This window comes from Lachnellula hyalina, assembly GCF_007821495.1.
Source record: "Lachnellula hyalina strain CBS 185.66 chromosome Unknown contig00080, whole genome shotgun sequence".
NCBI lineage: Eukaryota > Fungi > Ascomycota > Leotiomycetes > Helotiales > Lachnaceae > Lachnellula > Lachnellula hyalina.
Window position 1 is genome coordinate 122,346 of NW_022157194.1, and position 16,610 is coordinate 138,955.

General features: G+C 46.6%; 2 protein-coding genes across 2 annotated transcripts; both read left to right on the forward strand.

Moving 5' to 3' along the window:
- Window positions 1-9,471: 9,471 nt before the first annotated feature.
- MIR1_1 (Mitochondrial phosphate carrier protein) lies at window positions 9,472-10,180 on the forward strand (the record flags this gene model as incomplete). Its single annotated transcript, XM_031149996.1, has 2 exons — window positions 9,472-9,638; window positions 9,757-10,180. The coding sequence occupies 2 exons, from the start codon at window positions 9,472-9,474 to the stop codon at window positions 10,178-10,180; spliced, it is 591 nt and encodes a 196-aa protein (XP_031004796.1).
- Window positions 10,181-10,244: 64 nt separating this feature from the next.
- On the forward strand, window positions 10,245-10,728 carry MIR1_0 (Mitochondrial phosphate carrier protein; the record flags this gene model as incomplete). Its single annotated transcript, XM_031149997.1, has 2 exons — window positions 10,245-10,526; window positions 10,663-10,728. The coding sequence occupies 2 exons, from the start codon at window positions 10,245-10,247 to the stop codon at window positions 10,726-10,728; spliced, it is 348 nt and encodes a 115-aa protein (XP_031004753.1).
- Window positions 10,729-16,610: the final 5,882 nt, after the last annotated feature.

Genomic DNA, 16,610 nt, shown 5'->3' on the forward strand with positions numbered 1-16,610 from the left:
GGCGTTGAAGCAGATGATGAGGTGGTCACTGAAGCCTGAGGTGAGGAATCTGGAACGGGCAACGGTAGAGGCAATAGTGCCCTCGAGGGCTGAAAGCAATTATGGGGTCGACTGTGACTAAATGTATTAGTTGATGCGGTATAGACTAGTGGGTGCTTTACTTACGTCTCTTTTAGCATGATATTGGACGGATGATATACTGAGCTATCATATGCTTGGCTAAGCTTAGGAACAGAACTTGATGTACCGGGATCTGGCAAAAGACCAAAATAGTCGAAATCTGGAACCATCCAGCCGGAGTAGATCTTTCTTTCATGATTGATGAAAGAATGACAGGATCCTCCGGTTCCAACATCTCGTCCATAAATGGGCGTCAACGGTGTCAGGGGTGATGATGTTGATGTTGATATTGTTGTACCAGAGGAATGTTCCGTCATGTTCCCCGTACTCGTACTCGTGAAGCTTTCCGCTGGAGATTCTAGAAATGAGATTGGTGACTCCTGGGTACTATCTGGAGAACTCAGTCCATGTGGAATGCCGGTTTGGTTGACGTTCCCGTGATATGTTGGTGGACCTGTGATAGCTCGTGCCACGTGTTGCGATTGATGAAGGTCGTCGTGATCAAGGAATGTTGCAGATCGATCAATACTAGGGATTCGTAATCGTAGCTCTTTAGTGATTCCATTATCGAATGGAAGAGGCGAGATCCAGACCTGTGGATATCGGCGATAGAGTTCATGTTCTGTATCCTTGGGTTCATTCGTATTCTGGCTTTCTGCGGGCATGCGATTTGGATCCTGTCGTTGATTCAAGGGTTTTGATTTACCAAAGTATTCATGGTTGCCGTGAAGCTCAGCTGGCGAGTTATAGCATTGCAATCCCTGTATACAGGTATGCGGTTTGTCGTAGGAAATTGTTTCCAACTCCTTGAGCTCCGTAGAAGCAGAATCGAGCTCGGCATAATAGAGCTTGGCAGAATCGAGCTCCGAAACATCAGCATCGAATGTTGCAGGGCGCTCCTGAGCATGCTCTTGGGTACTATTATCGCTCCGCATGGTCTCGCTCTCAAAACCGTAGCGTCGTTTTGATCCATGAGGCGAGAAGAGTTTCTTCGCTAGTCTCAGCGGGTTGGCAACAGTAAATAATTTATCTTTTCCAGGATGTGTGTCAGGACAACCATTGGTGTGGAATTTACTGATTCGTTCTTCTCTGTGGCAGCGAGAGCATCGATAGCTTCCTTTCGACAAATGTGGGTATTCATTAACATGCTGAAGCATTGCCTCCTCAGTGACGAAAAGTTGCTTGCATTCTATTAGAGGACAGGTCATTCGCTGGAGGTCGTCCATGGTCGAAGAGTATTTGCGCAAATAAGGTATCCAAGTTAGGAATCGTAGGTGGGATGCCTTGTGTTTAGGGGTGGTACAAGTTCTAGAAACACACATTAGCACTCCTAAAGGGCCAGTAGATGATCGAAGTGAACCTACCGCTTAATAGTCTGCTCCGATATACCCTCTGAGGAATCTAGCGAGTCTTTGCTCCTATTGAAACTTAATGCACGCTGTGTTCCAAAATTCGCGTTCATGTTGTCGTTGTCAGAGCAAGAGGAGTTTATTGCTGGTAATACGTATTCTTCGGTCGAAATACAACGGAATTTCCCTAGTTCAAATGCTCCGTTCGCTCTTCAAGTCCTCACTGTACCATATACCTCAAGCTCACCTGCACGTATAGTATACCGCCCTTTCCAGATGAACCCCGGATGCGGGGTCCTGATTATTCGCACCATCAGGACCATCCGAGCACCCGTCACATGCCTGAGCCTGAGCCAGAACCAATTTTGGACCAGACTCGAATCGAAAATGGCCTGGAGTATGGTGCCGATTTTGCAGTTTTACTAGCATCTCGCCTCGAAAGCAGCCTATTGAGTTGTCAGTATCTTGTCACAGGCGCGCTTGAAAGTTTGCCTTACTCGCCTTGTTTGAATTCTGCCATTCATTCGCTGGATTGGAGAGTGCCATGAGTATGTTCCGCCTGTTTTCCGGACAGTAGCTGTGTGTGGTGGCCGATTGGTTATACGGCATCGATTCCGCCTTAAAATCTCGAATTGAGGACTTGGACGATTGCTGACATATTGAAACGTGCCAGCAGTACGCGCGTGCCTGTACACCCATCAATTCAGGACGGTCCTTCATGAGCATACTAGGGGGGCGTCATTTCAAAGCGTGGCAGGCTAGAGTGAACCCCCATCGAGCTTGCTGAGCGCATTGGAGTGAATACCCTCGATTCTACCCTTCATGGTATACAAAGCCGTGTCGTCGAGGTGTCGCGGAGAGCGTACTAATTTGCAACAAGTTTTAAGTAGTTGAATGAAGGTGGATTGAAGGCTCATATACTCTGAGCGGGATCGGGGCAGTGTAGCATAGCCGCACTTTTCTTTGGCTCTGTGAGCTTCTAGATGTAAGACACGTGCCGTTCAAACATTGTCAGTTCTAAATCGAGAAATCGAGCAGCTTCAACACTGCCAATTCTAAATCGAGCAGCGCCAAAAGGTGTGGATGGTTCTGAGGGAGTACAAAATCCCAAAATAGAGGTGGGGGCGTTGTTGAGGATGCTGCATGCTGAGGTCTGGACCAGGGTGTTGCATATTGAAGCCAGCACGACAATCGGTAACTATTTAGGAAAGTGACTATCTTGATAGCCATTTAACCCCATCTCAAAGCCCCGGTGTTCGTTGCGAGTAAGACAAAAGCGGCAGTCTGCAGATACGTTTGAACGCCCAGCTTAGGTGTGAGTTTGCGACAAAGTAAAAACAAATCATGAAAGCCGGCAAGTCGTGTAAGCAGGAGATCTTCACGTTGTGTGCTCCACAAGATAATGGATGCGAACGCGAACCACCAGGCTCGTGCCAGATCATTCGAAAATCTCTTCTCAAGCATGTAGAATGGCATTTGCATTTACTCATAACCCCTCTGAATGAACTTGGCTTGTCACGGACTATTGACAGTTGTGAAGGCTGAAAGATTGGGAGAAGCTTTTGACGCGGGATGACTACCGGCTAGTCATCTTAGCAAGTCACATATCGTCATAAAGGGAGTGGTGTGGTTCTGAAGAGTAGGAAGAAGTACTAAAGATCATTGGGACTATTTTGCAACAAACGCTTTTGGCATACCCACGGTGACTTGTTCTTCTCCAAGACTGAGGGTGGCCGGGTGGTCATCACACGTGTCGTTCACGTGTTGAGAGAAGACCTCCTGGATACATACCTAGCTTGCGACAAGTGGCGCCCTCTGTCGTGAACTGGATCTGACGGTGTGTAGAGAACTTGCAAGAGCTAAGTTCTACGGTACAGGAAGGGTTCTGACAGACCCTTACAACGCTAGAAGCCAGTCACGTGAAGCGACAGGGTACGGTACTTCAATCGCAAATTGCAATACCTTTAGTTGCGCCAATTTTGGGGGTAGAAAGCGCGAGCTTTCTTCATGAATTTCGAGTTGCGGATCTGGCTTTGTGGAGGATGAATACGGAGGGAGAAGAGTGAGACCGTTTTACCAAAGCATCGTGACAAAACCCTCTTTTGCCTAGTCCGGGTATGTTATTCGGTTCTAGATGTTGCTGTTGGTTTGAGTGTTCAGCCTTCCATCGCCAGAACCCGCAGTAAATCGACGTTCACTCGTGGACACCAAGCCCCTCAATGCACAGGATCCAAACTCCATCCCGCAGCTCCCTTGCCAAGCCTCACTCTCAATCCTTCGGCTCTGTTAATCGTGCCATTCTTCAGGTCCGTAGGTCCCATATAAGTATGGGCTTCTGGACTAAGTATAGTAACCGCGGCCAAAGAATGGGACTTCATGACTTCCACTTTGGATATAGCAGTATGGATGATGGTGATGAGGAGGAAGAGTATCGATCCAGCAACGAGTCCAATGAGTAAAGAAAGCCAGGCCCATTTGATGTGCACGAATATTTCGACTGAGTAAGATGTACCTGCTACGTAGATAGTATCTGGTGCAGCACCACTGCCCATGTATGTACGAATGCTTGGTGTAGAATTAGTTTTCTCGCAAGGAAGGGTGTGGGATATTGAACTCACGTGTTGGTCATACTATTTGCCATGTTCGAAGTATAGTTCGTGATCCCTTCCTGAATAAGCGTCGTGGTATTCGCAGTGACCAATGGCTGTAGAATCGCCATGACTGGGTTTTGTGCTGCTGGGATGGAGGTGGGAGCACCACCAAAAAAATTTCCATTGAAGAACCCACTCAAGTATGTACCAAGGATTAAATTAGCTTGCTGAGTCACGTTAAATTCAACAATTTCTCCAGCAAATCCTCTAGAAAATTCTAATCAGCAACTACGATACACAGGCAATTGATATACGCACTTTGGAGCGGCTATTGTAGCGTTGCCAAATATATTCAACTCGGATTTATCATTAGACATTCGGTCCAGCGTAACGTTCGATGAGCTAGCCTAAAAGGTCATGTAGTGAGCAACTGGTCATTTAGAAAACAAGCGCACTTGAGTACATACTATAGTTTTGGTTGATGCTCTGCCATTTAGAACGCTGGTATCGTACGTGTTAACACACCAATGGAAGACGAATTCAAGAGCTCTGAAAACGGGTTGTGTTGTATTAGTAATCTCCATAAGACCAAGGCCATGTTCTTCGTAAATAATGTAGGCACTGCTGACTATGAGTCCGATCGTTGAGTTATCGGTCAGCAGGGGAACAGAAGCCTTCGATGTCATGTTGCTGGTGTATATTCCATATTTCAGGTAAGCGTTATTTGGGAGGGTCACATTGGTCAACTAGAAGTAGGGTTTAGCATTAGAGCAATGGAATAACTTTGAAGACGAGGAATGAGGGGACTATATTATCGAAGAGTCAGTTTGTGACTTACAGTAGAGCCTTCTTTTCCAAGAGGCGGAACTGCAACCAATTAGCGAAATCAGAGACGGGAGATGAAGGAAAGAGATGAATACCCGTTAGCATATCTGTGACATTTGATACTTTGGTACATATCGCGAGAGAATTGTAAGCGGGCCATGTGCAATTTCCGGTAGTACAAGTTGGGGCGATGGATGGAATGGAGACGTTGGCTGCGTTGTATATAGCACTGTTTATAGCTGCTTGTATGGGGAGTGACAACGGAGCCGAGGAAATATCAGTGTGAGATGTCTGGCTACCTATGCCGTCCCACCTGCAAACAATTGGTGATTAGCGAATGACCATTTTTAGAAGTGCTTTGATGGAAGAGCAGAGGATTTAGAGTAATGATGCATCTTTGAGCGCAGACAACAAAAGAGCTATCTCAAAGGTAAGGGGCATTCAACAGGTTCCGGGAACAAGCTGGAGCAGTGGGGAATTATTCTCCGAGTACATACAAGTTGGCACTGGGCGCCAGAGCAGACGACCCCGAAGTGCTTGGAACAAGTTCATTAGAATAGGAAATGGCCTGTTGCGTGATCGGAGAAATCCCAATGGATAAAATAGTAATTAGAGCACCAATACTGGCGGAGTGCCTGCACCACATGTCAGTAATTCCTCACGTCAATAGCGTAGTCATTGCAAGAACATACCAAAAGTTAAGACTTCCTAATAACATTAGAGAATCCCAAGGTCCACGAGTCGCATCATCGAATCTGGCAAAGTCTGCCAGCGGTGCATCATTCTTTGAAAACCAGATCCATTTGAGTTGACCGATGCAACTCATCACAGGGTACATCAACCCAGCTTTGGCAAGTGTTGCGAAGACGGCGAGGTACGTGTTGAGGGAGACTCCTGCAGCCAAGCTGTGCGACGCGATTTTGTCATGCTTCGCCAGTACAACAACAATCGCTATGAGCGAGCCAAGACTACACAGAAGACTCAATATTTCTCTTACCCACCACTCCCTCATTCTTCGAGCGAACCGATTAGCCCTCTCGTTTGGCCGGGGACCATCGTATCCGCTATCGTGGGCTCCGACTCGAGTATATTGGGGGCCATAATTCCCGTCCTTGGAAGCTGCTATATCTGAGGGGTTGTTGCTGTCGAGTGATGATATCTCGGGATTTTCGATCGCTGGGATCGACTGGTGGGGGTTCTGGTATGCAGTGTCGTGGTGGAAAGCTGAATTGTTGATGGGTTCTTCAATTTGTGGAGCAAAAGATTCGTGCGCAGCAGCGTCCCTTGCCAAAGTAAGGTTATTGCCAAAATACCGTTTCATAAAGTATGTCATTGTTGTCCTTTCCGCACAGAGTGGGATAAGCGTATTGGGAAAGTAAAGAGTGTAAAAGCACAAAACATGCCAACGTGCTTGCTACATATAGATGAGTTTGAGGTGCAGTTGTCAGCTCTCAAGGACGGAGGATATAAGCGCTGTAGATCCGGCTGCCACTGGCCTGGTCTGTGTCTCTTTGACGTGAAACTTGTATAGTCCAGCAAATCGGAAGCAGTTTGAAGCCATCGACAAGGACCCACCCAAGTGACCTATACGCCGTACTTACTACTGTCCCGGCCGCTTGTAGTACCCTTTTCACTTTCGATTTGCAATCATCAAGACTCTTCAGACTGCATCGTCTTGCAAATATGGTCGCTGAAGTCGCTTGCTGATGCTGGAGACTGTTACACATAAGGCTATGCAAGTCTGAGTTCAAGTCGCGACTTGACGCTTTTTTGCGAATTCAACTGGAGCACGTTTTACGACCTCGGAACGAGTCTTACCACATCTAAATCCTTGCTGAAAGTCTGATTTGGACTCGCCTGACCTTGGTCATACATTCTCGACATGAACCAAAAGTGCAGTACGACAAAAGCACGAATAGTGCCAGTAAGTACAAGAAAGCTTTTTGTTCAGGGCATTGTCCTCCTCGTATGATTGTGCAACGAATGGCTAGATCCAGAGATATAGAACAGCATGATGACAAAGAGACTCGTCAAGCTAGAGAATAGGAAAACGCGTTGAGCAAGATATAAACGAGTTCAGGCCAGAGTAGCTAACTCGGAGGGCCATAGGAATGATGGATTGAAGAGACACGCTGTTCTGCAGCACTAGCCACGCCTCCTATCTCTGAGTCCATCCGTCTGAGCCCACCCACGCTATCCACCAGCTCTTCTCTCCTTCTCATTCTCTACGCCCTTCCTCTTCTCCCCCCAACTCCCCAGCCAAGCCCTAACAGCACCCGCTACCGTCTCCCCCTCCACATCCCTATGCTGATTCCAATAAGTAAACACCCACCACAGCCTCCATACAACCAACACCGCCACCGTCCCAGGTACCGTAACAACCCAGTAAATCCAAAACCTATTTTTCACGACGCCTGATTGTGTTTCTGCGTCCCAGTCGAAGAGCGGCATGGCGAAGAAAGATGCGACGAATGTACCGGGGAGGAAAATCATGGTGAGCACGGCAATGGCTTTCATGGCGCTCGAGTCGGCTTTGGATTCAAGAGCGATTTGATGATTTATATTGTTGCCCAAGGTGGCGGTCCGGCTTTCGAGCTTCAGAGGCATAAGCCTATCAGTGGGAGATTTTATGTGAAGGAAGGAACGAACTTACGCCAGTGCGGTTGAGTTGCGTGTGTGCTTGCGTTCTACGAAGGCGCGGGAGTTGTAATTCGAGGGCGCTGACGAGGTATTCGAGGCGATTGTAGATAATACTGCCGGCATTTTCGAAGGCCGGTTTGTGTTGTCCGGCATTTGTGATTTTGTTTAGATTTTCAAAATATGAGAGCAGCCTCTTGCCCATCATGATCGAAAAGTCAAAGTGCTCTTCCAGAGCACAGAGAGATTGGCCGTCACCAAAGGAGCGTTCGGCGGCAGTATCATTGTCTAGTTGGATGTCTTTGAAATGTTCAAACAGCTTATAGTTGCTGAGTCCTAGAGTGTGCTGTATCTGGATGGAGCTGAAAAACAGACGTTCTAGCTCCTTGATGCATATTTTAAAAATAAGTTCGAATACGAGCATAGGAACAAGCATGGGGTGTAGTGTAAGTGGATGGAGAGGCTCGGAAAGTAGCCTGTCGCATATGGTGCGAGATTCATGCATTTCGAAATTATAAAGATAGACAGATGTGCTCATGAGAGCGGGGTCATAAGCTATGGAGACTTTGTACCATCCTTCTCGGTACGAAAGGTTTTCTATATAAAAAGCTGTCCGATTAGCAACTTGGGTTATGTGGGAGGGGTAAGCTCACACGTGATACCACTTGGGCTTGATATGCTCGACACCTGCCCGAGTTCTCGAGTGGATAAGCATGCTTTGTGAAATTGAAACGTGTCGACAAAACGATGGAAGGTTGGATCGTCGAATGGATTCGGTGCTTCGGGATTATATTGTGTTGGCCTCCCGTGCTCATCTTTTCTTTCGAGTCGTGGCGGTGCTATTCTGGGGCTAATGTTAGTAGATATCCCTTTCGACTTCTTTTAGGGGGCTTGCAGAAGTCTTAATCTTGCATGTTCGCCTTCATCGTGAACTCTGAGTTTGCCTTCATCGATATCCTCGGCTCTGAAGAAGTCATCATCGACAAAGACGGAAGAGCAGCCCTACACTATGAGTTAGGTACAGGTATATACTCAACACAACACAACTACTCACTTCGAAGTGCCTAAACAATATTTCTCGAACAGGATGGCTTATAGTGACCTTCTCTTCAGATGAGTAAAAAGTAGGTTTGTGCCTAGTTGGCTGGCCTAGACGGTTAGAAGTGCCCCGCTGTAGATGCGAACCTTTTCCATTATATGTATTCCGCGTAAACAAAGACTGATAGTCCATTCTTGTGGCATATGTCAAGGCAAATAGCGAGAAGTCAAGCGCAGGACTCCAAATCTAGGCTTCACTTTGATTGAGAAGTACCCCGATTGTTGGGTATCAGCTCAGCATCCAAGGCTTCGTCGAATACTTCGACTAGAGCAACAGAGTACCAAGCGATATAGGAACCAAGAAAAGTATATACAGAGAATAGTTTTAGGAAGGAAAATAATGGAAGTGAGGCTGAGTGAGAGAGTTAATGCAGGATCCGCTAGTCTGCTGCTGACATATAGTATGTTATGCAGATATCAGCCCAGCCACGACGTCAACCTTTTTTTTTCGAGCTTTGATAAAGAAAAGAGAATAATGTATAGTAGGTAGACCTAGAGACATATGAATAGCCTCATAGCTCGAGAGATTTGCAAGAGACTGCCGAGTTTCCGCAAAATATCAGGATGGAGGTTTGCCATAGTATACATGCCATGATTGGCAGCTTCGGCAGCAAAAGTGGGTGAGCGCGGTACTAGACAAGTCCGAGTCTTCCCGAGCCCACCCATCCCATCCTAGCGTCTAAAATTTGGGATCTGAACTCAAGTAGTATTTGTCGCTGAGCTTCCGTCATTTTCATCAATTGAACACCAGCAACGTCCAAGGACCTTTTGCATTTTATCCCATCCCATCTCCACTCACTCCATTCTCCTCCTAATAGCCCATCCTTTCGTCCTCCGAATACCTATCCACGATGGCCTCATCTAACACCACCGGCTCGACAAAGGTCGATGCTGTCGTCCAAAGTGTCGTTGCCAACACCCCCGAGAAGCTCAGCGGTGTTGCCCTCTACTCAAGATTCGCCTTGGCTGGTGCAGTCTGCTGTGCAATTACCCACGGAGGTCTCACACCCGTAGATGTGTAAGTATTCATGCTTATCAAGATCCGCGATGAAATTTGCGCCCGTGGAGATACCTGTCCCCAAAGTCCGGATGCAAGCAAAATAGAGCAATAGAACACTGACATTTTATCCGCACAGCGTCAAGACAAGAATCCAACTCGACCCCGTCACATACAACAAGGGTCTCATTGGAGGTTTCCGACAAGTCATTGCTAAGGAGGGTGCCGGTGCTCTGTTGACTGGTTTCGGGCCAACATTTGCCGGATACTTCCTCCAGGGCGCATTCAAGTTTGGAGGATATGAACTCTTCAAGCAACAATCCATCAACCTCCTCGGATATGAGACTGCCTCCAACAACCGAACGGCTGTCTACTTGGCCTCTGCTGGTGCCGCAGAATTCTTCGCCGATATTGCCCTCTGCCCTCTTGAGGCCACCCGTATCCGTCTCGTCTCCGAGCCAACATATGCCTCCGGTCTTGTCGGCGGATTCAGTAAGATGCTGAAGAACGAAGGTGTTGGTGCTTTCTACGCTGGTTTTGGTCCTATCTTGTTCAAGCAGTAAGTAGCGGCTATTCGGAATCTACCAATTTGGGATGCTGATTAAGGATTTTAGGGTTCCATACACCATGACCAAGTTCGTCGTTTTCGAGAAGGTTGCTGAGGCCATCTACAAGAAAGTTGACAAGAGCACGGCATCCGATGGACTGCAGACTACCATCAACCTTGGTTCTGGTCTTATGGCTGGTTTCGCTGCCGCTGCTGTTTCACAACCCGCCGATACCATGTTGAGCAAAATCAACAAGTCTAAGGGTCTTCCAGGAGAGGGTACCACCAGCCGTCTGATCAAGATTGCCAAGGAGCTTGGCATTAGGGGTTCATACACTGGTATTGGTGCTCGTCTTTTCATGGTTGGTAAGTAACGCCCTCAAGCAATCTACCCATAAGAAATCTGGCTAACTTTCCTCAAGGAACACTTACCGCTGGACAGGCAAATACACCCCTCTTTTGTATCTCTAGAACCTATTTGCTAACTTATATTTATAGTTCGCCATCTACGGAGAAATCAAGAAGGCATTGGGTGCCACCGGTGGTGTTGAAATTGCGAAATAGATGGAGACAAAGGTATAGAAGCCGGAGGTTGATGTTTTCAAGGCCAGAGAGCTTTTCGCTTGTACGGCCTTTATAAACATGGGATGGATAGGGAGGAAGAGCATTTCTTCATTCGTTTGGTTTTGCATGCATTGTTCGGGCTGGTTTTCTCTCCTCTTCTCAAGCATAGACGTCCTCCGTTGTTGTAGAAAAGGGCGAATCTGCTTTGGGCGTTTGTAATATTAGGTCCTTTCTGCGGCAAGACTGAATAGATGAGGAACTTGAAAATCTACAGGTCTCATTCATACATGCGTGCAACTAACGGTATAAGGTCGCAATTTTAGAGCATTTTGGAGAAGTGCTCTGACCCCCGAGTTGTTCATGGAGAAGCAATATCAAGTGCATGATCACCTAATATCATATTAGGCTTAGCGTTATAAATGTCATAGTCGTTGTCGTTTCTCGTCATTTTGAATCCATCGACTACCGTTTTATTAGTATTGATCCACCATACTCGCCATGCATCTCTATTTAAACCGCATCCCTTGATATGAAAGAAATGAAGTCATTTCGTACTTGGCCTGTTCAGAGAGCTTGAGATGAAACATGGATAAACTTGGCAGGGTATTCATCCATATCATAAGGGGGTGACCAGGTTCCATTTCATCTCCTTTCGCTTCAATACAATATCTTTGGGGAAAGAGTTTATAGCCAATACAATTTCTGTGTGGAAACTCTTTGAGTGTGTTGAGGTTAATTTGAACAAGGTCTATATACGCAAATGTCACCAAAGGAGGGTATTTCGGACAATGAATTTGACAGCCGTTGCCACTTCCCAGATGAACCTCTGAGTTGAGCTTGCAATATCTTTAGAAGACCGAACGGGGCCTGGGCAGTACACTACTGCAGAGCCCCTGTCGCCCAACAGAGCAGACACATCTGCTTGCTCAAGTTCCTGGGCTGTTTGACTTTCAAAACTTTTAAGAGATAGCGCTGTAGGTCATTCCCATACCTGTCAAGTGTAGCATTGTCGTCCGATATCAAGACAGCTTGAGTCGTCCACAGGGGCTTTTCCGACGGATGAGCCGGAACCCAGGACATCTGATGTACTAAGCCATCAAGCGCTCACTGCATAAGGTCTCTTGAACATTATCACTTATGGCAGACACTGTGATATTATGAAATGCAAACAGGAACGCAATCGATTAGTCTAAGTACCTAATCTATGTAGCTATTAAGGTCTGTGAGCTGATACATCTCGCAACTACGCTGGGCTTTCATCAATATACGAATGGAATGGGCACTCAATATGCCGTGGTAAAGGTTGGCTCGTTACAGTAGCCGTGTATTGCGCGTAGAGGAACGCGTAGCAGTATTCAACCTTTAGGTGTACAGAGGTTCCGGTGTAAATACCAGTTGGTGAATACACGTGAATACGCGTGCGCCTTGTCGTGCACATTCTGGTTTCTTGCGTTAGTTAGTACGAAATATGTGTTTTGGAGGTTTAAAATTTTGTAGCTCTGCTTCAATGTACGACGAATGGCAGCGAGCAGGCTATAAGGGAAGAGATACTATTATAATGGGAGAACTGTGAACCTCCAGTCATTATTTTGTTGTGGAGATATTCATTCTTCAATGCCATGTAAAGGTGTGTCACCATTCAACAATAATGTATGGGTGTCCACTAGAATTATGAGCAAACATGAACGAAGAGTTATTCCGAGACAGCACAGGAACTTCTCAAAGAGATATCATGACAATGATCCAGCAATTCGGTCATGAGTAAATAGTGTATTGAATCCCAAAATCTAGGATATTCCGAACGATTTGAATGTTCTCGCCAGAACCCACATGAGTCAAGTCTACCTCTCCTCCACGCCCGCTTCCTTACTTCTCACACCCTCCCCAAATCTACCCCATACAGCTCGTCTCGACAACTCCAAAATGCGTTGTCCGCAAATCCGGACAGAATATGTAATCATCTGTGTCCATTTCATCACGAGCATCAGCGTATTCGAATTCCGAGAGGAAGTCCATGCAATATTCGACGAGGACTTCTGTAGTGAAAGTTTCTTCGGTACCGTTGCGGACTCGAACCGTAGTGTAGTATTCTTTGCACATCGTTGACAAGTTTGCGTTCGTCAGGTTCGTGGGGCTTGGTTTGGTTCGCTTGTAGATGATCGAACGAATTGGAGACTTGGATGTGTAGAGATTACACAAGAAATACTGCTGTATGTATACCAGAGAAAACTGCTGTTTATTCACGGGCTTTGGGTATATGAAGATTCACGGGCTCTAGTTGACTCTCGAAAGTCGAACAATGGGCACTCTCTCCGAGTCACCATCCCCGCCTCCTCTTCTGATTGCATTATCATTCACTTGAATTAATTTTACTTTATTTCACAAGTTTATCTCTGGCCTCTTTCTGATCTTCATCTGAGTTCTGATCCTTCTATTGGTAGTGGTAGAGCGAAGTCCCAGTCTCGGTCCTCGGTTAATTTCTTCCATTCGGCCCAAGAAAGGGGTAAATGAAGAGGTGTTATCCATCGACTTCCCTTGAATCATACATTGCGAAATACTTACCACTCTGGCTCACAGGGCTTATAGAATCTCTAGGATATTGTGAAGCTCGAGAAGCGCAAAAAGGGACACGAGATAACTATCTAGTCACGAGTGGGTAGGTAGTTTTTACTCCTTCGACTCGAATCACAGTAAAGTCTTAGACAAGTAAACCCTGGAATGGCAAAACATATCTGAATTGTAGATCTCAAGTGCTTCAATCATGCCTTCCTAAAACGACAAAATATCTTGCACGCGCTTAGGATATAGTGCGTTCCTTCCCAAGCTTCTCGATGCAGCTGACAGGACACATTCACCGACACAGTACCACTCCAAAGCTGATTTATAGATATATTTGCCGCCTTGATAATCCATACCCCTTCCCATTCATCCCTCCACGATTCTAAAAAACCAATAATGACCGAGTCTCAAGATGCAAACCACCCCTCCCATACCGTGCAACCACCTGTCCCCCCCTCTCCCCCTCCGCTCATAAACCACCCAATCCATCCAGCACACCCCCACCACAGCCCTTACGCACTATAACAGAACCCCGTCGTCGTATGACACTGCCCCTTCGTCGCCTTCCCCTCCTTCTTCACATAATCCGGACACGTCTTCGCGTCCTCCCCTGCTTTCACCTTGTCGCAGCGCTTGAACTCTTCCGAGGCGATGCACGCGCAATGCTTGTATTTGCTGAAGATGAGTGTGCACATGTTGGCGGAGTGAGTGAGTGTATGTGAAGCCGTGTAGGTATTGGTTGGTGAGGCTTGTTTCTCTGCCCTTTATGAGAATGGCTTTGGAAGTTGTGGGCCTAGGTTTGGATTGGATTGGTTGTTTGCGAGTTGTCTGGAGTTGGTGTCTTGCTGGCTGTTTATGCTTTGTTGAAGAAGGGAGGAAGGTATTCTCTTTTTGTGAATCAGCTATATCTCAGAAATTGAATCTTCATAGGAGGCTTTAATGTGAATAAGTCATCATGTAATTGGTTAGAAACTTCCTATTCCTGTTTTCTGGATTACTTTGTACGGCGGCTTGTTCTAGTATTAACTCTGGTGGTTTTTATTGATATATTCATGTTGTTCAATCATAGTTGGTAATGTAGGAAGCAGCTCTCACAGTCACATCTGGGATCACTGGGATGAACTGCATGTTATTCACAAACTGGGTATTTCCGAATTCAAACTAATGGCCAAGACTCGCAGATTTGCTGCCGACTAGTCTCCCCCTTAATAGTCTCACTTGTAATATTGTTCCAAGTGTGTCTCATCGTGTGATATGTACTTTGCTGTCGCCTTATAGGGTTCCGGGGTGAACTCCCATACAACGCTCCCATCCTCATTTTGAACCTGATAATCGTGCCAGAACTTTGGCATAGCCGGACAAGCCCAATGATTTCCAGTTCCACCGCAATTCCCTGGCCTGATCTGCTCCCCTTTACTATACTTTTCACATTTTTCGAATCCCACGTTCGTGATTACGACCCTGCTGCCCTCCTATGGACATGACTCAACTACCCAAATCTGGCAGGGACAGCCAATATAATTGATGAGGGTGGCTCTGCACTCCCTAGGAGGCTTTTCGTGTGGACAAGTGCTTGGAGCTCGAATAGAGGGTAGTATCTGGGGCTGAGAGTTTTGTCCGCATTGGTCGCCAAGCATGCTTTGAGGGATACCAGGAGCCTGTTGCTGCGAGTTTTGTCCGCCTTGGTTGGTAGGTATGATTTGAGCTTGATAAGCACCTGGGGCCTGTTGCTGCGAGTTTGGCCGGGAAGAATAGTTGCCAACTATGTTTTGAGGACAGGGAGTTTGTTGTTGTGAGTTTTGCTGGGACTGAAGGCCGGTTTGCATGGATTGCTGGGCCTGGAACTGAATGCCTTGCAGGTTTTGAAGGACAAACCCCTCATGTGGCTGCCAGCTATTGACGAGTTGTACCATCTGTATTGTCAACTGCACAGATTGTTGCACAACCTTTAGATGGTTGTCAATGCTTTGGGATAAAATCCGTCTCATCTGGGCATATCTTTGCTGCATCTGAATGCGTTGCAAACGTTGCAGGCTTTGCATATTAATCACGCCTTGAGGGACCTGGCGCTGCCCGTTTTGCTGTGAAAGAGCTGCCAAGAGCTGTAAATCTGTTTGCTTGCTCTGTATAGGTGAAGGACATTGGAGCGGAAAGATCTGCTGGCATCCCGTGGCTTGCATATGCTGTCGAGGGGGCTGCGAGAACGGCGGGTGTTGCTGAGCCAATACCTGAGGGGTTTGCAGCTTCTGGGTCTGAGATCGTGGGCTCGATTGGACTTGATGCAGTGGCGGGTTCGAGTGGGCCTTGAATTTCGATTGCCTCGATTGAAGGTTCGGTCGACTTTGAAAGAGTGCATGAACCTGCTTTCGATGGAACTGGAGGTCCAATGCGTCCGGATGGCGGTGGCAGTTCGACAGGTATGGATGTAATGTTTGATATTGATTCATCACCGCTGGTTGAGGGATAGACTGTCGATAGACTTGCGAAATGGAATGGTTATTGGATATCTGGGAAGCCAACGCAGCCATGATCATGATGGGTAAAGGCTACTCTGGATTGATGTAAGTGATGGGTGACTGTCGAATATAAAGCAAGTGGATTACACATTGAGACCTTGGATGTTAAAATTCAAAAGCAATAGCGTCCTCTTCGAAACGCTCTTGCCTTGTTGATCCGAAACTCTGCACAAGCCTGCCTACGAGTCTCTTTCCCTTATTTTCATATCATCACTTTTGCTTCGCTCATGTCATTCCTGGAACCTTATTCGAAGGCTTTGCTCGTTCTTTTCGCCATATTTCTGCTTCAAGGGCTTTGTCAAGTCGGTCTCAGAGCAAGCAAAATTGGATCTGCCTCCATAGCAACTGCCTTTTAGACCTATAGTCACCAGAGCCAGTTTTGGGTAATAATCGTGGATGTTGGTAAAGAAAGACTTATATTATGAAATTGTGCTAATACAAGTCCGGCACATACAAAAATACCTCCGTCATAAGAGCGACACATGACAAACCTGGTAATATAATGAGTGCTGGTTCTCCATTTCAGGCGCAGGTTTTCTCAAACTCACCTCATTCCATCTTCCGCATCTCTTCTTCCCAATGTTCCTGATCCTTCTTCCTGAGTTCCAATTTAATCTTCATATCATTTTTTTCTTTTTGCTCCTGTGCTATTTTAGCATCCTCAATCTTTTTGGCCTCTTCATTTCTTTTAGCCTCTTCTTCCTTATTCTTCTCCTCCTTGATCCTTGCATCCTCTTCCTCTTTCCCCTTTCTCTCATCTCCCCCTTCTCTTTCCTCTTCCCCCTGTCTTTCCTCTTCCCCCTTTCT